Below are 26,429 nucleotides of genomic sequence, written 5' to 3'. Positions count from 1 at the left end.
GACTAAGAGTCATGGACAAGAGTGTGGTGGTTATGGGGGGAGGGGAGGGAAGGAGGGAGGGAGAGGGGGGAGGGGAGGGGCACAAAGAAAACGAGATAGAAGGTGACAGGACAATTTGACTTTGTGTGACGGGTATGCAACATAATTAAATGACAAGATAACCTGGAGATGTTTTCTTTGAACATATGTACCCTAATTTATTAATGTCACCCCATTAAAATTAATTTAAAAAAAATTTTTAAAAATAAAAATAGGATCATAATTAAAATGAGGACAAGTGTTTTCTTTGTTTAGGTGGTCACAGACTATGTGCATTATCAGGGAAAATGGGCCAGGAGAAGAAAGGGAGAGGAACTGATAGGGAGAAGGCAGGGGCTGGCCCTGGACTGGGTCCCAATGTGGAGGTAGGAGTTTGTGCAAGTTGTCAGTGAAATGGAAAGAAAGTCACCAGCTAAGGAGGCAGAACAAGGGAGATGCTGGAAGTCAACAGAGAGAAGCTATGACATAGCTGTCCAGGAAGGGAGAACAAATTCATCAGAGGACTGCTGTGTCACCACAGCAGCACAGGGCCCCTGTCTCAAGAGGTCACAGATCTCACAGGGAGGTGAGTCATGCAGGTGCAGGGGTGGACTGGGGGATGCTGATGTAAGAGGTGCAGGGGCGACTGGGGGACGCTGGATGTAAGAGGTGCAGGGGTGGACTGGGGGATGCTGATGTAAGAGGTGCAGGGGTGGACTGGGGGACGCTGGATGTAAGAGGCGCAGGGGCGGACTGGGGGACGCTGGATGTAAGACTGAGGGACGCTGGATGTAAGAGGCGCAGGGGCGGACTGGGGGACGCTGGATTTAAGAGGCGCAGGGGCGGACTGGGGGACGCTGGATGTAAGACTGGGGGACGCTGGATGTAAGTGGTGCAGGGGCGGACTGGGGGACATTGGATGTAAGTGGTGCAGGGGTTTTTTCAGGCCTGTATGACAAGTGGGAGAAAGACGATGTGAGGACTCCATGAGATGACAGATAAAGTGCTGGACACAGGACCTGGCTCTGAAGCACAGCTGGATGTAAGAGGCGCAGGGGCGGACTGGGGGACGCTGGATGTAAGACTGGGGGACGCTGGATGTAAGTGGTGCAGGGGCGGACTGGGGGACATTGGATGTAAGTGGTGCAGGGGTTTTTTCAGGCCTGTATGACAAGTGGGAGAAAGACGATGTGAGGACTCCATGAGATGACAGATAAAGTGCTGGACACAGGACCTGGCCCTGAAGCACAGCTGGATGTAAGAGGTGCAGGGGTGGACTGGGGGACACTGGACGTAAGAGGTGCAGAGGCGGACTGGGGGACGCTGGATGTAAGAGGTGCAGAGGTGGACTGGGGGAGGCCAGAGCGCAGGCGACCTGCCCAGGGGGCCCAGCCCCACAGGCACCCCCTCCCACCCACAGCGCACACACAGACTTCAGGATCCACAAACTCAGCCAGACTCTCAAGTCTGCTCTTTCCACCAAGACACACCTCTCCCTTTTCAAAGTTCCAGTTACTGTCACATTTGTCAGACCAAGATGATACCTCTGCTGCTTGCCTCAGAGAACAAAGAAACCCGTGTGAGAGCAGGTTGGTGCCCACACCTCGCTCCTTCCTAGAACCAGGGTCAAGGAGGCTCTTCCAGCCTTGAGGAAATACTGGCTTTCCAGGACCCGCCCTACAATTAATTACATAAAGCTCCTGGGGTGCTCAACACCCACTCTGCTCATAAAAGAATAGTGGAGAAAGAGGCAGAAGCAGGGCCTTTGATGGATCTTGTTATTTAACCCCAACAGCCCACTGCCATTCCTTGTAGAGGATTTTTTTTAGAGTTAAATTAATAGTGAGCCACCCTGGTCAAGTAGCTCAGCTTGTTGGAGCATTGTCCCAATAGGCTAAGGTTGCAGGTTTGATCCCAGTCAGGGCACATACAAGAATCAATCAGTGAATGCATAAATAAGTGAAACAACAAACTGATCTCTCTCTCTCTCTCTCTCTCTCTCTCTCCCCCTTCCTCTCTAAAATCAATAAATATTTTAAAAATTAATAGTGATCCAACCTCCAGCACAGCTACTTTACTTTTTAACTAGCTGACCTAAAGCAAATTCAACCACAGAAAGTACCAAGATGATGACTAAATAGAAATGAAGTAACTTGAAATTCCTGTAAGAAGGTCCAGAACAATGGCTTTAAAAATGGTTATAACGCAGATATGGTTAACAGCAGCACATACCACACAAACTGAAACCAAAGTTTTACAAGGTAATATGTAGCTTACTACGTGCAATACACTCTGATAATCTTTTCTATTTTATTTCATTGGGATAAAACTGCCAGTGGCAATCCACTTGGAGATTTCACAATCAGTTCATGGGCTTGGCCTGTAGTTGACAAACACAGTAGATTAAGAAGAACTTCCATGGGTTACTAAGTGGTTAAATTATGTTCCCAGGAAAAGCAGTGGAAAAACTAGGTGGAGAGGTCTGTATACCCTAAAGAACATAAATTAAGCCCTGGCCAGTTGGCTCAGCGGTAGAGCGTCGGCCTGGCGTGCGGGGGACCCGGGTTCGATTCCCAGCCAGGGCACACAGGAGAAGCGCCCATTTGCTTCTCCACCCCCCCCCCCTCCTTCCTCTCTGTCTCTCTCTTCTCTTCCCTCAGCCAAGGCTCCATTGGAGCAAAGATGGCCCGGGCACTGGGGATGGCTCCTTGGCCTCTGCCCCAGGCGCTAGAGTGGCTCTGGTCACAGCAGAGCGACGCCCCAGAGGGGCAGAGCATCGCCCCCTGGTGGGCAGAGTGTCGCCCCTGGTGGGCGTGCCGCCGGGTGGATCCCGGTCAGGTGCATGCGGGAGTCTGTCTGACTGTCTCTCCCCGTTTCCAGCTTCAGAAAAAAAAAGAACATAAATTACATGTTGAAGAAGTGCCAGGATTAGTTATGCTCTGCAAGACAGAACCTGAACCAGCGGGTAGAAGTTCCAGGGAGCCAGACTGGACTGCTTTGGGGTAGGAAGCTTTCTATCTCCAGGAGAACCCAAGAGACTAATGGGATGCTGTAAAAGGGATTCTGGAATCAGATGACAGAGACGGACACAGAGTCATTGAGGTCTCCTTCCACTCGGACAGTCCTTTCTGCCTTGATAATTAACAGGTGATTGTGAGAATGAAAAGGAAAGGCTGTGTGTGACTTTCCCTCAGGAAAGACTGTTATTCCTTAACTGGCAATTCTTTGCCCACACTGTAGGCTCCCTCAGTGCCGCCTGCAATTCAGTTAGATACTTTAAGACAGCAGGACTGAAAGTAAGCATCTTTAATGTATCACATTGTTAGTAACAGCTCAACTCTGTGACAGCTCAAGCCAAGGCTGGGGGGAAATTCTGTAAAAACATGCACACTAGCCAATCGTATGTGTTGGTTGTTTTTACAGCGGTGCTTTGCTCATTTTTCCATCTCAAATATGGCAGAAGTGAGTGAACATTCATTCCCGGAGGCCAGGTCTGAGGCAGATTCACTGCAAGAATACAATTTCATTTGCTTCCTCTTTTATCTTAAAATGTCAAGCCATGGTATATAACATTAGCCCCTGTTTACTTCTGATATGACTGGCACTGTGATAAAGGCTGCAGCGACTCCCAGTGAAAGCTGACAACATCCCCATGCCGCAGGCCCCAAGGCAGACTCCCCTCTTAGACGCAAAAAAGCAAGAAACGAGGCGTCGAGAGGCTGTGTAACTTGCCCAGGACCACGAAACAAGAAAGCGGTGGGACAGATTCAAACCCAGACAGTCTGGTTCCAGAGCCCTGCTCTTAGCCACTAAGCTCTGTTTAATTCTTCTCTAACAAACATCCAAATTGTTTTAATATTCTCTAAATGTTATCTTCCCCCCACTGCCCTGATCTCTGGGTGAAACGTGACCCCCAAGGAGGGTGCCCCGAGGATCTGCCTGCACACTGGGGAGCACCGGGGAGCAGAGGACCACAGCCCTGCAGACTCCTCAGCCTATCCACGCACTTCCGCGGCCAGGTGAGCTTCTGCGGCCAGGTGAGCTTCTGCGGCCAGGCGAGCTTCTGCGGTCAGGCGAGCTTCTGCGGCCTTGTGAGCTTCTGCGGCCAGGCGAGCTTCCGCGGCCAGGCGAGCTTCCGCGGCCTGGCGAGCTTCCGCGGCCAGGCGAGCTTCTGCGGCCTGGCGCAAGCTAACCACCCTTTCTCTCCTCCACACATAACACAGTTCTCATGTTCTGTTTGGCATGCTCTCCAGAATATCACAAGCAGCGGTTGTTTGTGGCACCTTTAAAATGAAAAATTCATCTCTAAGCTAAATTACAGCAAGTTAATTACAGAGCCTGGCTGATGGCAGTCACACTGAGATAGAAAGAGTGAGGGATTGACTGAATTATCAAATACACGCAACCTCACTCACCCAGGAAGGTACATCTGGGCCTTCTCAAACAAGGATGCTGGGGGCTCTCCATGGAGAGGGTCACTCTCAGACAGAGGTGGGCAAGCTCGCTCAGCCACTCCTTTATTCTCCAGCGCTGCAGACTGACTAGCGAATCGCAGTCCTTCACTCACCAATTCATCCATTCTGTCAGGGGCTGAGCAGGCGCCTACCACATGCCAGGCACAGAGGAGCTGCTGTGAGTATGCAGGCTGATTAACAGAGGCGCCATCTGTCAGTCACTAGTTCACCAAATGCAGGATAACCGCAGCGTGCTAGGCACAGTCCTGGCAGTGGGGACGGAGTAATGAATGAACAATACCAAGTTCCTGCTCCAAAGGAACAACCAGGCTAGTAGAGGGAGGGAGACAGACAGACGAACACATATGTACTGTGTCAAGCAGTCAAGCGCTATGAAGAAAGACAAAGCAGCACAAGGTGGCAGAGATAGGGGACATGCGCTAATACAGAAAACTGTCACAAGGAACCGCATCAGAGGCCTGAAGGAAAAGCAGGAGCCAGCCTGGCGCTGACTGGGGGAAGGTGGCCCTGGCAGGGAAGGGGAGGGCAGGGCCCTGCAGCAGGAGCGGGCAGGAAAGGTTTCCAGCGAGTGTCTGGTGTGTGAGCGGAAAAGCAGAGGAGGCCAGAAGATCAATCCAAAAATGACTCTATAGCCATGCAGGTGGGCGTCTCAGAGCCTCTCACCTGTGCTTCACTGTAGGCCTTGATTGCTGCCAAAATTAAAATACTCTGCAAAAAGCCGGCAGTAAACTGAGCTGCCATCGAACATTTACAGAGCAGCTTGTCTATGCTCTCAAGAGTCTCCACAGGGTGGGACTTGGGGGAGGGGAGGAGAATGACCCCATCAGACAATGAAGTCAGCTATTGAAGTTGAGTCTGTCACTAAGTGATAAATATGTGAGCTTTAATTTAAATGCCACTTTTTTTTTTTTTTTTTTTGCCAAATCTTAAGCTGGTTTACCAAATGCGAATACAAATGGTTTGGGCAAAGGGCACAAAACAAGAAGGCTTTCAACCACTGAAGATGAGATTTACTGAGTTTGCCAGTAGTCCGTTCTGCAGGCTCATGGAGTGCCCAGAGGTCCCCAAAGACCACTGCTGCTAAGGCAAACCAGGTCACCTAAGCGAGGTGGGTCTCCAAGTCACCTTCAACTCCACCTTCCCTCACTCCCTCACCACATTCCCATGTAATAGCTTCTAGGGGCTGATTAATCTCCCTCCAACTGACTCCAGAGTCCATATCCCACCCCACTTACAAATGAAATAAATGCTAAAGACATACACACACCCCAAAGCCAAGCCTGCGTGTTCTGCCTGCTGTCACTGAGGTCCTCAATTTCTCTCACCCACGTATCTCCAGCCTCTGGATTCCTCAGTCTTCAGACAGAATGGCTTCACTTAAACCAAGCTTTGATCTTAGTCCTCTAACCAAACACCTTCAGTAGCCCCAGAGCCCACAAATACAGTGCAAACTTGGGCTGGCCTCCCAAGCCCTGTGTGCCAAGCCCTTCCCTGTCCCTGAGTCACATCAAGCAGTCGTACTCTGTCCATCTGCATGTAGCAGTACAAGACAGTGAGAGTCTGTGACCATCTCTTTTCATCTCGGCTGGCCTTATACACTCTGGCCACTGAGAAAACTCCCCTGATCTCCTTAGTCAAAATGAATTGTTTTTTGCCAACACTTATGCCTCTAAAATAGCCCTTCTTCAGTTCTTCCTGTTTAAAGAGTGAATCATCTTTTGTCCACCTCCCCTACCAGGGGTTCAGTATTTACTGAATGAGAAAAGTCTGTTACTCTTACTAATGTCTGGGGGTTTCCTGGACACCTCCCCTCTCCCCTATTTCCTACATCAAACGGTTCCTCAAGTCCTCCCAGTCCCTTATCCTAAATATCTCCCAAACATATCCCCCCAGCCCCATCCCCACCACTACTAGGTCAGGCCCTCATCTTCATTCAAGAGGATTATGTAACAACCTCCTAACTTGTGCTGCACCACCTTACCTTACCGCTTTCTTGTGCCCTAAAAGGTACAAATATTCTAAATCCTTCTAAAATCACTGCCCATGATAGTAGGACAAAGGATGCCACAACCTCCCCATCTCACACCCTTTCCCCTTACCAGCAAAATAGAACGTAGTAATGATCATGAAGAGTCACTGTAGGAGAGAACGTAGGAGAGGTACACTTCTTCTTTAACAGAGGAGTGACTCATTTAAATCTCAGACATGTTTAAAGCCTAGTTGATAGAAATTCTTCACCCAAAACACATCCCTGCTATACTATGCATCATTTCACACTTCAAGGTTACCAACCGATCAAATCATGCTAAACTAACAATTAGAAAGCCATACTATGGATAATTAAATATCCAGAATCCTATCCAAAAAAATGTCACCAATTCAAGATGGCACTGTAGTACCATTTCCAAGATCCCAGGAACTACAATGGCCTGTAAGTCCATGCTCCACAGGAGCCTGAACACACCCTGGGCTGTGGTGAGGTAGCTGAACTCCTAGTGAAATATGAAATAGAGTCATCTGTACACTCCAGGAGGGCAGCCATTTAACAGCCATCACATTTCATAGACTTTTAGTAACGTCTTTGTGATTACTGGTAGGTGGTCTGTTGTCACACCTTAAACTTGGAAGTCTATGGAATTTTGAGTCCTACCCCTGCAGACTGATAAAAGGACTTGTGTGTCTGAATCAGACCACCATTCTCCTGGTCCTAGGGAGAAGCCTTGGAAGTGGAGACCGAGCCAACAGAAACGCTGCTGTAAAGATGATGGAGCCAGTGAGGACCCAGGGTAAAATCCTGAGGGGTGTCTCACTGCACAAGCTGGCCCCGCCTGCCTTTCAGCCTCACCCTACCCCAGGCCCTCCATGATGCAGCCGTAGCAGTCCTCCAGGCGGTGACCTGGGCACGTCATCCTCCTGCTGACCCCCAGCCTCTATCCATGCAGCCGTCTAAAATGCCTTTCGCCACCTCTTTCTCCTTCTACTTGGCAAACACTTCTTTCAAGATCTATCTCAAAGGTCACATACTCTTGAAAGCATTTCATGACTTTCTAGTCCCCAAAGTGAGTGAGGCCCCCCTCTTGTGCTCCATGACACCTGCTAACCACTGCACCACAGTGCGCATCATGCTCCCTGATTCCTGCTAACCACTGCACCACAGTGCACACCATGCTCCCTGACTCCTAACCAACTCCACCACGGTGCGCATCATGCTCCCTGACTCCTAACCAACTCCACCACGGTGCGCATCATGCTCCCTAATTCCTGCTAACCACTGCACCACGGTGCACACCATGCTCCCTAATTCCTGCTAACCACTGCACCACGGTGCACACCATGCTCCCTAATTCCTGCTAACCACTGCACCACGGTGCACACCATGCTCCCTAATTCCTGCTAACCACTGCACCACGGTGCACACCATGCTCCCTGACTCCTGCTAACCACTCCACCACGGTGCACACCATGCTCCCTGACTCCTGCTAACCACTCTACCATGGTGCACACCATGCTGAATTGGTTAATTCTACCATGGTGCGCACCATACTGTGTTAAGGTGTAGTGCCTGGTATTCCCACTACAATCTTTGCTTGTAACTTGTCAGTGACCCACCAAACAGGTACCATCAGAGGCGGATTAAGGTCCGTTGAGGCCCTGGAAGCAGAAGAAAATATTGGGCCCCTTGAAAAAAAGAGAGAGACAGGTAAAATAAAAATACATGTTAACCATATGTTTAAATAAATAAAAAATATTATGTACTATTAATGTTAAAATTGCACACATGAAACCAAACTTGGTGTCATTAGAAAAAAGTGTAAAGTTGGAGTTTTGTGGGGCCCTTCAGAAGTTGGGGCCCAGGGCACATGTCCAGTGAGCCTGTCCTTAAATCGCCTCTGGGTAACATAAAAAATTTCAAATTCAAGATCATAGAAAAGTTTGTCTTAATGTGAGACCAGAGTGCATCTGAAATTTCAGTTTTCCTATTCATTCATTACCTTAAATAAATGGCCTGAAGAGAATGGAGAGTATCACTCAACTAAGTCAGGATTTCTGTTGCAGGTATGTGTTTGTGTATACATGGTTCCACAAACAAACCCACGAAAGCATAGCTCCAGGATAAGGTAAGGCAAGCAAGAAGGTTTCAGGATAGGAGATATGTGTTTAAAAAGGAAAGCTGTGTACTAATATTTAGTGTTTTTCTTTCTTCCTCTGTAGAAAGTCAGTCTTTTCTTCCACCCATCTGGAACCAAGTTTCATTCATGATTTACTAAGCTAAAATGTTGCACACACTTTTATATCATATTGGTTATTAACTTATTCGTGTTCTAAATGAAGCAGTGATCCATCTCTGTGTTGTAAGAGTTGATATTCTGGGGCTTGTATGATTTCTGAGAACATAATATCCATTCTAAGTATATCTTTGTGAGCTGAACAGTTCTTTTGCTACATTTGGAAAATCAAAGTTATTGCAATCTGCCAAGGAAGTCAACGGTGAAAGGGAGAACTGTCTTATAAGCCACTTCCATGTCATGTCAACAGTGCTGTGGGAGCTCTAGCCAGGTCCGGGGCCCAGATCGTGCAGTCTCTCCACGGGCCATGCTGGCGGTACAGGGCTCATCCGAGCACAGGAGGTGGCAATTAACAGGTTTAATAGAGGAAATGATATGCTACACCAAGTATTTTTAAAGATCTCTCTGCGTCCAAAACAAGGAACAGAATGGAGTGAAAGTGGAAAGGGCAGCCAGTTCAAAGGCCTCTGCAGTAACTGAGGCAAATGACAATGTCACTGGACTTGGGAGGTAGATGTGGAGGGTGGCAGATGAATTTAAGAAGCATTGCTAGGATTCGACAATTTGAAGGAATAGAAAGGTTCCCGCTTCTGGTTTGAAAAAGCATGTTAATAGCCATGCACCTTCATGAGATGAGAGAAGGGAGGTCTGGAAAGGGGCTGTGGCAGGAGACCAAGAGTTAGCATTTGGGCTCACTAAGTTTGAGGTGTGCAAGTTTGCTGACTGCTGTAAAAGTGCTGTAACGCCCAGAGACAACACGTGAAGTGCTGAATGCCCGGGGCCATTCTCACTGGTGACCCTTCCTGACCTCCTCTCAGGATGCTCCGATGTCCAGCCAAGGTGCCAAACTTGGCCAGGACATATGCAGGCTGCCTGTATTATGACCCTCAGAAACAACACAAATACCAGCTTTGGGGCTAAGAAAACAGTGACTTTTATAGGAAAATGGTATTTGCATCACACCACAAAGGGAAATAATAAATGCAGCCAATTCTCTCAATTACAAGCATCATAACAGGTGTGCTGATGTCTTGATGCTGACATTTGCAAGCAGTATCAGTAGAAGGCTCTTGGTATCTAGACCTGCAGAAGAGGGTCCCCTCTCTTTAAACAAAAAGACCAGAGAAGATGGCCTGTTTTAAGAAAACAATGACTCACTGAAATCGCATCCTGCTCTTAAGCTAATGCCTCCTTCTGTACTAGAACTTGCTTTCCTATCATGATGAGTCTATTTTCCAATTCCCCCATCAAAGGACAAATCAAAATGTCATTCGACAATCTGCTTTCTAATTAAAAGTTGAGCTATTAAAAAAAATCACAGTTAACTAAACAATTCCACATAGCAATAAAGCACTGTGCACCGCTGCCTTGCTTGATAGAACCATTAGCAATTATTTAAAGAAGGGAAGGAAAGAGCATCATTGCATACAGCTAGATTAAGCTGATCAAACCTCTGTGAGTGTATTTCCATTTACTCATAGAATAAGACAGGGCAGCATTATTATAAATTAATTCTATTTCCTGCGTTTAAATAAGCCCTAACAAAAATAAAACTTACAGAACTGACTAGAAGGAAGCTATCTGCAGATAGCTACTTTTTCAAGAAAGCATCGTGGCTGAGGGTGGGGGAAACACCAGGGTCAGACTGCATCTCCCAACAGAAGACAGACTCCCCTACCTAAAAGGGACCTGTAAGAAACAGGTGAGAGACAGAGTCCCCAGGTTTTGCGACGGCAGCAGTGACGTTCCAGGGCAAAGACCAAGATGGTTGCAGGGGAGAGAAAACCCCAGCTCCATGCACACTGACGACATGACCTCACGCAGGACACCTAGCTGCTGACCGTTTCTTGACTGAAAACGAGCAGCTGCCATTTGCCCTGCCTGTCTGCCAGGACCGGCAGGAGAAGACTGTCTGGTGGGGGGTGTAGGGGCGCCCTGTGAACGGAAAGAACTCCACAGCCAAACAAGAAAACTGCTGGTTCCTGCTAGGTAGGAAAGGCTGGGACAAGTCCTCTAAGAGGGTAAGGGCCAAGAAAACTGGTAGAATTAGGAAGGAATGTCTTTGGGATACGTAACAAGTAGACAGTTTGAAAAAAGAAAACTACAGACTCATTCTAAACAAAATGGTTTAGAGCAAGGAGGTGGGTTAACATGCAACTGTCCATTGATTGAAGCAACTTGAAAGGTCATACGAACGGATGCCAGGAGATAGGAGGGGCCACAACCCAGCATGACCAAAACTGGACCTTGTGTAATCCCCATTCAACACCAGCCACAGGGAGGTGGAGGCTGGCTGGAAGCCATGCTCCCATGGTCACTGGTTTCCTGACCTGCCTGTCACCTCCGTTCCCTTCTGACTTCTGGACTATCGCTCTTGACATGGGCCCAAACTGACCACGAGAAAGAAAAATCAGATACAAAAGCTTTGCCATTAGCTTCATTTCACCAACAGTCAAAACAGAAGGACAACTAGAGAAGATCAGCAACTTCTGATGAATGCTCAAAGAACAAAGCCACTCTGAGAATGAGGGAGTGGCGGAGGTGCAAAGGGAACCCGCACAGGAGCTGATGGTCCATCGGGGAGGCTGACTCACTACTCACTCCATACTCGTTTATGGAGCATCTACTGTGTCCCAGGCACAGTTCAGGTGCACCCTCGAGGAGCTTATGGGGAAAGCACACAAACAGGCAACTATAATCAAGCATGGAGATGCCAGGATGGAGAGTCACAGAAGGGGAGCCCCCAGACTCAGTGCAGCCATGGGAGAAGAGCAGTCAGAGGCGGGGGTTGGGGGGCAAATGAAATGTAAGCCCATTACAATACACGTCAGTAAGACAGAGACAGTATTGTGGGGTTTCAAAAAAGGAGAAATCAGTAGCAGCTGGAGGGAATCAAAAAGGCTTCATTTCCAGGGTGGCAGCATTGGAGAGAGGCCCTGAAGGCTGAGGAGGACCATGGTTAGGCGGAGGGAAGGGCAAACTATTACACACAGAACTAGGCGGGTCTAGGGAACCAGGGATAGTAATCTCTCCCCACAGTGGGGTCCCTTATAAGAGAACTTCAGTAGATACAAAGTTACTTCTACAGTACTTACCTTTTTTTCACTTCAAGAGCTGCTGTTTCAATAGTTTCAGCAAACCAATTTCCAGAAGAGGTGACTTGAGTTATTCCTGTTGAGAAATCAGAAGTATAATAGGTTTGAGGGGCTAACCCTCAACACATCCCTTTTGGGGGCACTCCCCAACTCCATGCTGAGAAGGCCTCACATGGGACCCCTCCCCCAACTGACTGCTTTGGGGAGGGACACTGACCATCACCAGCCGCACTGCTGCCCTCCCTTCTCCCCTCATTTGAGAATAAAGACGTGCAAACTTAGGCAGAGAGTGGTGAGCACTAACTCAAACAAACACAAACACACACACACACACACACACACACACACACACACACACACGCAGGACTGCTCAGCCCTGAGTAAGAAGGCCTCCCTGCTCCAGTTCCCAGTAGGTTGGTCAAACTTTGCTCACTGAAATTCCTGAGATTCCTACCACAAATTGTCTATTAACTTCAGTTGGCATGAGGGCATTTCTGTTTCCTGCAACTGAAAATCACTGATTTAAGAATAAGAGATGCAGGGTTGGGACTAAGAAATAAAAAGGTAGAGGGGGAAGAAAGAGATTTCTGAAACAAAGCCTTGCAAAAAATAAAAGATGAGAAAACATGACCTGGGCCTCTGAACTACTGCCTCATAATATCTGAGATGTGTGAGACCCGAAGAACAGACCCAGTAAATAAATAACTCATAAAATTCCAGTGGTATTAAATATTAAGATGGAAGCCCAGATACTGAAGAAAAGGGGCTCCTAATATGAGCATAACAAAACAAAAATAAATAAGAATTTCACTTAAAATACAAAGGTGAGAGACTGAAAAGTACCTACAGCAAGGAAGACGTAATCAACTGTACAATGAGCATTGTTACTAAAATAAGAAGTGTAATAACTCAGTCTTGATGCATTGTACTGCCTTTTTTGGTTTTAAACAATGTATATTTTATTTCCTCATGGTTAAGTGGTTAAGTGGTTTGGCAATCAGTGCTGGGCTCAGCTGGTTGGTTTTTATTTTGGTCTTGCCTGGCTAGACCTAGTGGTTCAGCTGAGCTGGATAGTAGGCCAGATGCTCATGTCTTGTACTAGCTGTTTGTGTTGTCTTTATAGACTATTTTGGTTTCTTTCCTTCGCTCTTCAAAGATTTAGGCCCACTATCACCTTGCCACGTTTTCACTGGTGCTTGAGTTGGTCAATCAGGAACTGCCCTACTGTAGAGCTTCGAGAAACTGACCACTTCTAGTCCCCTCTTCCAGGGAGTGATGATTCTGGTCAAGTTCAGAGGTGAAGGTGTGTGAAAGGGAGGAGTGGGAGGCAGGGCTGGAAAGGGGAAGGTTCTTCCGGGGCCAAAATAACCAAGTAAGTTGGATGAACTTTATTCAAGCAACATAAGAGTTAAGATCAGGGGTCCCCAAACTATGGCCTGCGACGGCCTTTTACCCGGCCCCCCCATCGCACTTACGGGGATTCAGCTGGTTCCCTGATTCATTTCAATTGTAAGCGCTCTGGCGCTATTCAGGAACTCTCTTTCCTGTATTGCGCTCGGTGCTCGCTGTCCTACCTAGATGATCACGTCGCGACGTTGTAGCGAGCGATGTGCGTATCTAGGCCTGACAGACTGAAGACCGAGGCGCCGGGTCCACAGCGCGGCAGCAGCTGCCGCACTAGGTAAGTATATTTTTTATTTATTTTTTAATTGGATTTTAAAAATGGACCTACATTGTGGGCAGAGACCTGAACCTACATGGGAGGCAGAGACCTGGATCTACATGGGGGGCAGAAACCTGGACCTACATGGGGGGCAGAGACCTGGACCTACATGGGAGGCAGAGTCCTGGACCTACATGGGAGGCAGAGAACTGGACCTACATGAGGGGCAGAGACCTAGATCTACATGGGAGGCAGAGACCTGGACCTATATGGGGACAGAGGGCATGGACCTACATGAGGGGCAGAGGGCATGGACCTACATGAGGGGCAGAGGGCATGGATCTACATGAGGGGCAGAGGGCATGGACCTACATGGGAGGCAGAGACCTGGATCTACATGAGGGCAGAGACCTGGACCTACATGGGGGGCAGAGGGCATGGACCTACATTGTGGGCAGAAACCTGGACCTACATGGGAGGCTGAGGCCTGGACCTACATGAAGGGCAGAGAGCATGGGACCTATATGGAGGGGCAGAGAGCATATATATATTGGTATTTAACTATTATCAATTTGGAATCCCTAGGAAACAATGACGTCAAGAAAGAGAAAAATTGATTCAGAGTGTAGGATATTCAAAGAACAGTGGACTTATGATTACTTTTTCATGCAGTACAAGGAAAGAGCTGTGTGTTTGATATGTCAGAATATAGTGTCTGTGTTCAAAGAGTATAATTTGCATCAACACTATCAAACTCAACATAAAGATAAATATGATTGTTTGGTTGGAGATGTGAGAAAAGATAAAATATTAAAACTGAAAAATTCATTTATAACTCAGCAAAATACTTTTGTGAAGCAGAAGCAGCTAAATATTTCATCACTGCGAGCAAGTTTTCAAGTTGCCGACCTAATAGCATGCGCTGGCAGACCATTCGTGGAGGGAGAATTTGTTAAAGAGTGCCTTCTTTCTGTTGCCAAAGAGATGTGTCCAGAAAAGGCAGACTTATTTAGTACAGTTAGTCTTTCAGGATCTACAATAACACGAAGGATTGAAGAAATGGGGGACAATTTGCATCAGCATTTGCAAAACTCTGCGAAAAAACTTTCTTATTTTTCCTTGGCACTCGACGAGAGCAATGATGTTCGTGATTCTGCACAACTTCTAATTTTTATTCGTGGGATGAATGACAATTTCGAAGTCACAGAAGAGCTTGCTGCACTGCAAAGCATCAAAGGAACAACTACAGGAGAGGATATCTATGAAAAGGTTTCCCAAACTGTGAAGGATTTGGAGCTGGACTGGGCTAAACTATTCAGTGTGACAACTGATGGTGCGCCTAGTATGGTGGGGCCTAAGAAAGGATTAATTGCTCGCATTAACCTAGAGATGGACAAACTTAACCATTCTCATCCAATAGCCATACACTGCTTCATCCACCAACAAGCGTTATGTAGTAAACCACTGAAGTGGGACTCTGTTATGAAAATTGTGGTACGTTGTGTTAACTTCATTAGAACTAATGCACTAAACCACAGGCAATTTCAGGAATTTCTGTCTGAGCTAAATGTGGCCTATGAAGATGTTCTGTACTACACCGAAGTCCATTGGCTGAGTCGAGGAAGCGTTTTGAGACATTTCTATGACTTATTTCCACAGATTACAGCTTTTATGCTTTCAAAAAACAAAGAAGTACCAGAGCTCAATGATGCAGAATGGAAATGGTACCTCGCCTTTCTGACAGATGTAACAGAGCTACTCAACAGTTTCAATGTGCAACTTCAAGGAAAAGGGAAGCTCATCTGTGATATGCAATCACATGTAAAAGCATTTGAAGTAAAATTAGGCCTCCTTATTAAACAAGTGAAGGAGGAAAATTTCTGCCATCTCCCCTTAACTCAAAATCTGTTAGCAGAAAAACCCTTGATTGCATTCCCAAAAGAAGTATGTGTGGATTCACTGGAAAAGTTGCAAAAGGAGTTCCAATTTAGATTTAAAGAGCTTCATCTCCATGAACAGGACATTCAGCTTTTCCGTAACCCATTTTCTATTGACATTGAAAATGTGGATTCAATTTACCAAATGGAACTGGCTGAACTGCAGAATTGTGACTCTCTGAAAGACGCATTCAAGTCAAACAACTTGCCTAATTTCTATGCCTCTCTCTCATCAGAGACATATCCTAATATCAGGAACCATGCTCTTAAAATGTCAACAATTTTTGGCAGCACTTATGTCTGCGAACAGACATTTTCTAGGATGAAAAATTTAAAATGTCCAACCCGATCTAGACTAACCGATGAACACTTGCATCATTTGTTGCGGCTAGCAGTGACAAATATGGAACCGGACATTGACTATTTGATTAGCCAAAAGCAGATCCATAGTTCCCATTGAAATGTTGGTAAGTTTGTTGATTAAAATTTACTTGTTCTTTATTTTAAATATTGTATTTGTTCCTGTTTTGTTATTTTACTTTAAAATAAGATGTGTGTGGTGTGCATAGAGATTTTCATAGTTTTTTTAGTCCAGCCCTCCAATGGTCTGATGGCCAGTGAACTGGCCCCCTGTGTAAAAAGTTTGGGGACCCCTGGTCAAGATGATTGTAGTCTAATCCCATATTCTCTAAGATAATTACCATTCAGAAATGTAGAAAGTTAAAATTGAGTTGCAGACAGAAAAAATAACACCCAAACCACAAGGACTGAAGCAGTCAGATGAAAATGAAGTTGATGGCAAGCTGACCTTTACCCTTGACAGGGTCCTTTGCCTGCTGCTGCTGGCTCATCCGCTGCGGCAAAGGCTCTGCAAGTTTCCCCCGGTTTCTGGGCCTTCTAAGAGCTCAGTGCTCTGGGGGCTCACAGGAGCTTCACCTTGCGCTCAGTGGGTGCAGAATAGTGATGGGGACATCAGCTGGCCTACAGCACAGGCTGAAGGGTGGCTCCTGCCTGCTCACCTCAGACTTGGCCCCCGGGAGGCTGGCACCACATCCTGTCCGTCCATCCCAAGCTGCAGAGGCGCTCATGCTCCCATCGTAGCCCTATCACTTCCTCTCTGGGCCTCAGTCTCCTCATTTACAAAACAAGGGAGGGAGACCAGTGGTACTCAAACGGTGGTCTGCAAACCAGCATCATATACCAACTCTACTGCCGGTTTATGATAAGTATAGAAACTGAGAACCTTTGAAGCTTTTACATATATGATATTGCCACCCAGCCAGAACACGATCACGGAACTGTCTTATTAAATGGAGCACAGACTGGTATGAGTTCACTGCAGCTGATGTAGAAACTTACCACAAACTGGGAGGTGCAAAACATTAGAAACATATTCTCTCACAGTTCTGGTTCTGGGGCCAGAAGCCCAAAATCAAGGTATCGGCAGGGTCACACTCCCTACAGAGGCTCTGGGGAGGAGCTGTTCCTGGTCTCTTCCAGCTTCAGGTGGCTGGTGCACTTCTTGGCTTGTAGCCCCATTGCTTCTTCATCACTGCAGTGTGAGAGCATGCGTGCGTGTGTGCGTGTGTGTGTGTGTGAGAGAGAGAGAGAGAGAGAGAGATCTCCCTCTTTCTCTTTCTTGTAAGGACACTTGTGATGACATTTGGGCCTACCTAGACAATCCACGTTGATCTCATCTCAAAATCCTTATCTTGATTACATCTACAAAGACCCTTTTATCGACTAAGTTAACATTATCTGGACACATCTTTAGACCTACCATTTAGTCCATCATATCTGGTTTGGATACTGTTGAACTCGCGTGTGACCAGTTGTATGTGGTGCACCTCATACACTTATATCAGGTCACCACTGAGGAAAAAAACACCATCCTGTCTTCCACTCAGCTTGCACCCTGCTCTAACTCTGCAACTCAGAGGCCAGGGCTGGGCAAGGCCACATGGCAATGGCAGGAAAGGAGAGGAGGCTAACAGATGCAGGGGCACAAAGAGCAGGCACAGACTGTTCCCTCAGCCCTTCCCAAGGCTGCTTTCCCACCCTATCTGGCAGGCAGTGCCGAGCTGTCCCCACACCGACCCCTTATTCCTGTCCCTCACATGGCATTTAGTTGTGATTGAATTTCTGTTTTCTGGTCAAGTGTGTCTCCTTCATCCCTCAAAATGCTCAGAGTTTCCAATGTTCAAGTTCAAAAACAGACACAAAACTTTTTAATTAAAATCACTGGGTACCACCTAGCACTGTCCCCCTACTAACATATCCTCTCCCCCAACATCCCTCCTTGTATCCTCAAGAACATTCAGGAGTTTCCAGGCTTCATAACAGAATGGAGGAAACACTTGGAGACTTAACAAAGCAAGGATTTAATTTCTCATGAGAAGTTTTCTTGCCTGGCATGAATCGTCCTTGCCTAAAGAACCACTATGCTGCCCTGGCCGGTTGGCTCAGCGGTAGAGCGTCGGCCTAGCGTGCGGAGGACCCGGGTTCGATTCCCGGCCAGGGCACATAGGAGAAGCGCCCATTTGCTTCTCCACCCCTCCGCCGCGCTTTCCTCTCTGTCTCTCTCTTCCCCTCCCGCAGCCAAGGCTCCATTGGAGCAAAGATGGCCCGGGCGCTGGGGATGGCTCTGTGGCCTCTGCCCCAGGCGCTAGAGTGGCTCTGGTCGCAACATGGCGACGCCCAGGATGGGCAGAGCATCGCCCCCTGGTGGGCAGAGCGTGCCCCTGGTGGGCGTGCCGGGTGGATCCCGGTCGGGCGCATGCGGGAGTCTGTCAGACTGTCTCTCCCTGTTTCCAGCTTCAGAAAAATAAAAAAAAAAAAAAAAAAAAAAAAAAAAAAAAAGAACCACTATGCTGAGTTCCTCTGCTGTTACATTGCAGCCTTAAAGGGCAAATCATGTCAAATACCTGAGGAATGTTTAAAATGATAACACTTGATACAGGAGTAGCCACAGTGAAATGGGCATTCTCATCATTCAACTACTTGTAGGAGTAAAATAGGCACAATCTTTCTGGAAAGCAATTTGGCAAATCCTTTTAAGTGGCTTAACACTGTACACCCCCTCTGACGTGTAATTCCATCTTCAGAACTCTTCCCTAGGGAATAATCTGACATGGAGACAAGACAGAACGCTCAAACACATCCGCAGCAGTGTTCTGAGATTAAAAAAATAAAACTGGAAATAAACGTAAAAGACATAATTACATAAATTATGGTAGACCCATAAAGTTTTATGCAGCCATTAAAATGACATTTAAAAAAAATTTTTTTTAATTAAAATAACAACTATAATAATAACAGCTAATCTTGACATGGGCCAGGTACTATCCTAAGCTTATTAGATGCTTTGCATGTTATTAACCCTTAATCCTTGTATCAACAAGGTGGTAGGTATTGTTATTACCCCCACTTCACAGATTAGAAAATGGAGGAACCCACCAAGTGTTAAGACACTTGTGCAAGGCCATTCTGCTACTAAGAGATAGCACTGGGATTTAAGCCCACCCAAAGCCCAAGCTCTTGGACCCTACTACTAGCTGAATAGTCACAGAGATATCAGGCCCTAACTCCTGGAACCTGAAAATGTTACAGGATCATGGCAGATGTGACTCACAATCTTAAGATGAAGAGGTATCTTTTTCTGAATGGGCACTAGATGCCACCATAAGTGTCCTCACAATAGAGGGAGAGGGCGACTGCATGCGTGCGCGCACAGGCATACACACTAGAAGGGCATGTGAAAACAGAGGCAAATATTCGAGATGAGGCTACGTGCCAAGGAATGCCAGCAGCCACCAGAAGCTAGGAGGGGCCAAGAATGGATCCCCCCCCGAGGGCCTCCAGAAGGAGCACAGTCTTGCCTGCACCTTGATTCAGATTCCTGGCCTTTCAGACCTGTGAGAGAATCAATTTCTGTTGTTTTAAGTCACCCAATTTGGGAAATTTATTACAGCAGCCACAAAAAAAACTAATACAAGCTCTAACAGTGCACTGTTCTCAATGCAAGAGAAAATATTCATGTGTTAAATGGAGAAAAAGTAGAAATCAAAACTTATACACAGTGATCTTAATTATGCATATAAAATACATGCAAATACAACAAAATGTTTTATAAGTGATTATCTCTGAATACTAGAATTATGAGTAATTTTCAACATTATGGCTTTTGATATTTTTCCAAATGTCTACAATCAGTGTGAATTACTTATACAAAGAAAAGAAAATTATTTATTTAAATTAGCAACTCATGATATTTCTGTGACTCTAACTCAATCACAAAAAATTAGAAATCAAGGGGACCAAAACTCCCTGAGAATTTCCTTAATTCAATCTCAGAGCAACACCTGAAAAATCAGCAACCCAGATGCGTGCTGTTCTCTAAGCGACTCCACTCAACCCCTGGCCTCTATCAAGACTGTTAGTTTTCAGACTCTGGCAGGAACATGATGTGGCTGAAGAATTTTCAGGCTCTGAAACAAGAGGGTAATCTGGGCCGGTAACTGTTTTCCTGTCCCTGTCTCTCTGCGTGGTGGTGGGGAAAGGAGCAAGGGCAGGTGTTTCTTCCCAGAGCTCCTCCAGCCCAGGGTTAGTGGTGCAGGCCACAAGCCAAGAACCAGAGCCCTGGTTTATGAAAATGTTTCATTTCTCTGTAGGTGACTTCACAGAATGAAACATCAAAATAAACACTGACTAATCTTCTTACCGAGTCCTGACTCCAAAGCTATTCTGCTGCAAAACCCTTCGACCATCATCTATCTATCCGGGCAGGCAGAAGACCAAAGGCCAATTGTGTCCCCATCATGTCCTTTGATGAAGCATATGCATGTGAAAAGTGCATTAACATTTTCCCCCAATGTATGGGCAGCACTGGATCAAAACAGAAAGTAGTGTGTATTTTGTGTTTTGTGTTGTATGGAGGAAAAGAAATCAATGGTTCCCTCCAAAACCAGCCAGGTCAGAGTAGTAGAGCATGAAATCATGTTACATGGTTTTATTCAGCTCACTCTATACAGTGTGAATTTGGACACTGGGGTGGTAAGACCACAGTGTGGCGTTTGTCCTTCAATCTCAGATTTTTCTGAGCAGGTTTATTTATTCTTTGTTCAGCCAATCAACATATACAAAGCACCTACTATGTGCCAGGCACTGAGAGGTTGGCTCAGATTTTGGAAGGTCCTATCTCTAATATAAAATACTCTTGGACAATGTCAATAGGAAGATGGCCCACATCTTCACTGATCTTTGTTAGCTGTTTGGACCACAGGAATGCCAGCAGTGGCCAAGTACTGAGAAGAATACCTAAACACTTGGTAGAGCTTTGAAATGAAAGAAACAAAAAGTAAGTGCATTAGCACGGTGTTCTTTCCCACATCCCACTGACACAACACCTGTTATTTCAGGTGAGCAGTTTATGAATATTTGCATCTCCCATTTTAGCCATCTACTCCCTACAAAATTATATTTCTTTTCCTCACCATTCTATCATTGTGTGCTTAAATCTACCAGAGTCTAAATTTAAAAGGTACTCATTAAATATTTGAGGAATAAATTAATGCATGAATGAACACAGGTAATCAATTTTCTCACCTACAAGAATGAAGAAGCCAGGCTAAATGATTTTTTTCTCAAAGAAAATTCCAAGGAACCTATGAGCCATACCAAGAAAAGAAGGTTCACGTGTATGTCAATTTGGGAAATACAGTGTGTCCATAAAGTCATGGTGCACTTTTGACAGGTCACAGGAAAGCAACAAAAGACGATAGAAATGTGAAATCTGCACCAAATACAAGGAAAACCCTCTCAGTTTCTGTAGGATGATGTGGCAGCACGTGCGCATGCGCAGATGATGATGTAACACCGTTTATACAGTGAAGCAACCCACAGCCATGCCAGTCGAGGTGTGGACAGTACAGAGGAAAGTTCAGCGTGTTCTGTAGCTCACTAAATTCGAATCTGTGACCAAAGTGCAACGTGAATATCGGTGCATTTATAACGAAGTGCCACCACACAGGAATAACATTACTCGGTGGGATAAGCAGTTGAAGGAAACCGGCAGTTTGGTGGAGAAACCCCGTTCTGGTAGGCCATCAGTCAGTGACGAGTCTGTAGAGGCTATACAGGATAGCTACCTAAGGAGCCCTAAAAAATCTGTGTGTGAGGCCCTGGCCAGTTGGCTCAGTGGTAGAGTGTCGGCCCGGCGTGCGCGGATCCCGGGTTCGATTCCCGGCCAGGGCACACAGGAGAGGCGCCCATCTGCTTCTCCACCCCCAACCCCTCTCCTTCCTCTCTGTCTCTCTCTTCCCCTCCCGCAGCTAAGGCTCCATTGGAGCAAGAATGGCCCGGGAGCTGGGGATGGCTCCTTGGCCTCTGCCCCAGGTGCTGGGGTGGCTCTGGTCGCAATAGAGCGACGCCCCGGAGGGGCAGAGCATCGCCCCCTGGTGGGCAGAGCGTCGCCCCTGGTGGGCGTGCCGAGTAGATCCCGGTCGGGCGCATGCGGGAGTCTGTCTGTCTCTCCCCGTTTCCAGCTTCAGAAAAAAAAAAAAAAATCTGTGCGTGAGCCCACATCAAACTGCACTGAATAGGTATGAAACTGGGAGTTTTCCTTGTATTTGGTGCAGATTTCACATTTCTATCGTCTTTTGTTGCTTTCCTGTGACCTGTCAAAAGTGCACCATGACTTTACAGACATACTGTACATACTACATTCTGTAGCCTTCCATAAAGATTCACAGTATATATTATACAATAAAGGAGCTGGGAAGCACTTCAGTTAAAAAGCTGTTTGAACATCCCCAATCCAGTGAAGCACAGGCACCCTTTCATGCTCAATGCTTACGAGCATCATAGAGAACAAATGTTCTAAGGAAACCCAGGAAAATACTAACCCAAATTCTTCATTTGTTCAAAAAACATTAATTAAGCCCTTCCAATAGTGATATAATGATGATGAAGATAACCAACATTTAACAAGTTAACATTTAGTAGGCATGATATTTAGGACTATGACACCAAGATAAATGTGAAACCTGGCTTACAGCCCAGTCTGCCAGAAGAGACCCCTGTGATCAGCACAACTGGCATTAACTGAAGTGACAGACACAAATACACAATATACTTGTGTATATACACAGACGCATGCATGCATGCCTATACATGTATGTGTATACACGGACACTCGCACACAAGGATGGAGAGGTGGTGAAGATGAGTGTTTGGCAGATGGGAGTCAAGGGAATCAAGTGTATACCGATGAACAAAGACAGTTTGGTCTTATCCAGTGGTTTCCAGGGTAGGGTCCAAGACCCTCTCTGGGGGTCAAAACTATCCTCAACTGTGTTGAGATTTGCACTGATGGTGCAGAGGCAACAGTGGGTAAACTGCTGGCACCTTAGCAAGAACCAAGGCATCTGATTGTATTAGTAGTCACTGTGTTCTCCATCGTCGCACATCACAGTTAAAAAGAAAGTCACTCTGGCCGGATACCTTAAATGGCTAGAGTGTTGTCCTGGAGTGCAGAGGTGGGAGGCTCGATCCGTGGCCAGGGCACATACAGGAACAGATCAATGTCGTCATCCCCCCCCCGCCCCGCCCTTTCATCTCTCGCTAAAACCAATACGTAATGAAACAATATTTTTAAAAAGTCGACTTCACCTAAGAATGTCTTTGATGAAGCAATAAAAATTATTAATTTTATTAAATGCCGACACCTGAGTAGACATCTTTTTCATGTCCCCCATGGAAGAACGGGAAGCGCTCTGAGGGCTTCTGCTGCAAGCGGAGCCTGAGGGTTGCTGGGAGAAAGGACACGTGCGCGATGGGGCTGCGAGCGGACTCGGCCACTCTTCTTCACAGAACGCAACTTTCACTGGAGAGACGACAGACAGAAAAGCTATGGCTGTTCAGATCTGGGTATTCATAGATAGTTTCTCAAAAATTAATAATGAAAGCTTGTTATTTCAAGGAAAATTGATGGTATTTGCTGCTAAAGAAAAAAACTGAGCTTTCAAGCAAAAGTTAAAATTTTGAAAAACTTAGATTGGCCACTGTGAGCTTCCTAATACTTAACAACTTCTGATGAGCATGATAGTGACATTAATAAATGTGATATTTCCCAAATGACTAATGCATGATGATACAAAATGTGTACAAGAGCCTTTCAAAGTGCAAGAGAGTCTACAGATTTTAATGTGACAAAGCATCAAAAGTTTGTTGATGTGATTTCGGATTCTATGCTACAACAAACCTTTAGGAAACTGCTACTTGTTAGGCTCTGATGTAGCAGTTTCAAAGACTGCCCATAATGAATTGAAAGGTTAGCAAAATACTACCCTTTTCCAATTACATGTCTCTATAAGGCTGTATTTTCTTCATATATATTGCTCACAGAAATTAGGGAATATTTCAAAATGAATATGAAGCTATAAAATAGCCCCTAATTTTTGTGAGCAGTATAGTTCGACCAACACAACATACTGCAACAAAATGAATGCCAAAGGATTTAGGAGAATCCAGCTGTCTTCATTAAGGCAGACATTAAAGAGATCTGGAAAATAGTAGAACAATGTCACTCTTCTCATTAGATGTTTTTGTTTTGGAAATATATAGTTATTTTTATTTAAAATGTTATTTGTTATTTTGTATAATGGGTTTTGATAATTTTTATCTAATTGAATATTTTTTAATCTTTTCAATCTCAACTTCTAATATAGTAAATATTGCTAGATATCCACACAATCACAAGTCCTTGGAGACCTTATCAATTTTAAAGGAGTCTTGAAATGAAAAGTGTGAGAACTGCTGGTCTAAGTATATGAGGACCGGGAGTCGTGGCAGAAGTGAGTTGATGAGGCAGTAGGGAGAGGGCACCAGTGTCTCCCACACTGTGACGAGATGCTCAAACCCAACCTTACAAGAGCCAACAGAGGGTGTGGAGCATCAAAATGGTACAGCCTTGCCTTTTAGAAAGAGCATGGACACATAAAGGCACCCTCTACTCCATGAACACAGTTGGAAATCAAACTGTCGGGTACTGAAGGTCCACTATTACAATTCAAAAATGAAATATAAATTTCTATAAAAGAGCAGGGCCAGCCTGACCAGTGGTGGCGCAGTGGATAGAGTACAGAACTGGAATGCTGAGGAACCAGGTTCAAAACCGTGAGGTCAGCAGCTTGAGCCTGGGTTCATATGGCTTGAACGTGGAGTTGCCGGCTTGAGCTTGGAACCAGAGATATGCTCCCATGGTCACTGGCTGAGCCCAAATATCAATGGCTTGAAGCCCAAGGTTGCTGGCTTGAGCAAGGGGTCACTGGCTCAGCTGAAGCCCCTCAGTCAATGCATGAATGAGAAACAATCAGTGAACGCAACTATGAGTTAATGCTTCTCCTCTCTCTCCCTTCCTGTTTGTCTGTCTCTCACAAAATATATATATATTTAAAATATATATAAATTTAAAAATAAAAATAAATAACTAAATAAGAGCAGGGCCAGAAAAATATTAAAATTTAATGATGGAAGGGAAAAAAGCAGGGTCTTGCAAAATAGACTCGCAACCAAATGGAATTCTACAAAATCAGGGAAGTCATCAGTAACAAAGTATGGGGCTTTAAACATCTAAAGATGCCAAAATCAAGATGCATATCAGGCAAGTGTGGTACACAAAAATAGAAGGAGCCAGCAAAGAGCAATAAACTGCAGCAGCACAGAGAAAAACCCAATGTAGCCCAGAGAAGACAAACAGGAGCATTTAGAAGTAACAGAAGTAGAGGAGAGGAAATCAGCTCCTATTTCTAAAGCGTGCACTCCATCCAATCAGTCTGCACTCCACCACTGGGGGTGGGAACAGGTGGGCAGGAAGTGCTTCTGGAGGCCCCTATCGAGTCCAGTATGGGAACAGGAACTCTTGACCTGGGCACACAGACCTACTCAGCAAGTATCTCACCCAGGAGAACTGGATTACACCAATCAAGAACACAGACCACACAGCACAGACAAAAGGACAACTATTACAACTTGTTCTCAAGGAGCTTACAGTAATTTTCTAAGTAAAAAACAAACAAAAAGACAGGACAGTAAGGGTAAGTGTAATTAAAATGACAAAGGTGTCCTACAAAGATCACCAACTAAAAGACCATGGCAAGTTTTCCCGGCCTGTCTCCTCTTCTATAAAACGTGGAGTGCACTACCTACTTCACAAAGTTGGCGGGAGAAGAGATCGTGTATCACAGACACTCTGAACACGTGTCTGGCAAATGGCAGATGCCAAAAAAACAAAAGCTGTAAGTATTATCAGTGTACTCATAATTTCAGGGCCAAAGTACAATACAGAGTTGTCACCAGAAAGTTCCCCAAGGTCAAATATCAAGGTTTTGAAAATTACCAACATGTGAACTTAGATAAGGAATTCACATGGCTTTGCCCCAGGACTACAGACACACAACAGATGAGAGAAGTGCCCTTGACTTTGGTTGGGCCTGATAGCACGGGATCTATGGGGACCTTGTCATGCACAAGGAGACCCAAAAAAAGAGAAAAAGAAAACACAAAACCACTACCTTTCTGAATACCCAACTGCTATGTCATATACTTTTCACATAATTTATCTCGACTATAGTGATCAGCCTGGAGGTAGGTGGGTACACAATCATCACCCTCATTTTAAGAACCAGGAAGCTGTCTCATGGTTAAATTGCAAAGAAGTGGTATAGTCAGGGCCTTTATCTCTCGACCTGGGGTCAAGGGTTCTCACTAGACCACAGTGCCCCCCACAGGGAGTTGAGGGCCCGCCCAACAGATGTAGGCCAGCAGCTCTTCATCAGTTAGAACAGTACCTTGGGAACCCAAGAGATTAAAAGATAACCACACTCACATAAACACACTCAAAAGGATTTTGACTCATTTATAAAAATAAACATGGCTAATTAAAGAACTGCTTTCTA

General features: G+C 45.7%; 1 protein-coding gene across 1 annotated transcript in view; it reads right to left on the bottom strand.

Annotated features, from left to right (window-relative positions):
* Positions 1 to 3,351: 3,351 nt before the first annotated feature.
* The window catches only part of LOC136319556 (5E5 antigen-like), a 59,396-nt gene continuing 36,318 nt past the window's right edge, over positions 3,352 to 26,429 (bottom strand). Inside the window, exons 3-4 of the mRNA XM_066252765.1 lie at positions 11,875 to 11,950; positions 3,352 to 4,301 (exon numbers count right to left, since the gene is read on the bottom strand). Coding sequence (XP_066108862.1) covers positions 4,088 to 4,301; positions 11,875 to 11,950 — 290 coding nt within the window. The 3' untranslated portion in view covers positions 3,352 to 4,087. The remainder of the gene's footprint in view (positions 4,302 to 11,874; positions 11,951 to 26,429) is intronic.

This window comes from Saccopteryx bilineata, chromosome 1 (assembly GCF_036850765.1).
Source record: "Saccopteryx bilineata isolate mSacBil1 chromosome 1, mSacBil1_pri_phased_curated, whole genome shotgun sequence".
Taxonomy (NCBI): Eukaryota; Metazoa; Chordata; class Mammalia; order Chiroptera; family Emballonuridae; genus Saccopteryx; species Saccopteryx bilineata.
The sequence above is the reverse complement of the archived record's forward strand: the minus strand, read 5'-3'. Positions and strand labels throughout refer to the sequence as shown.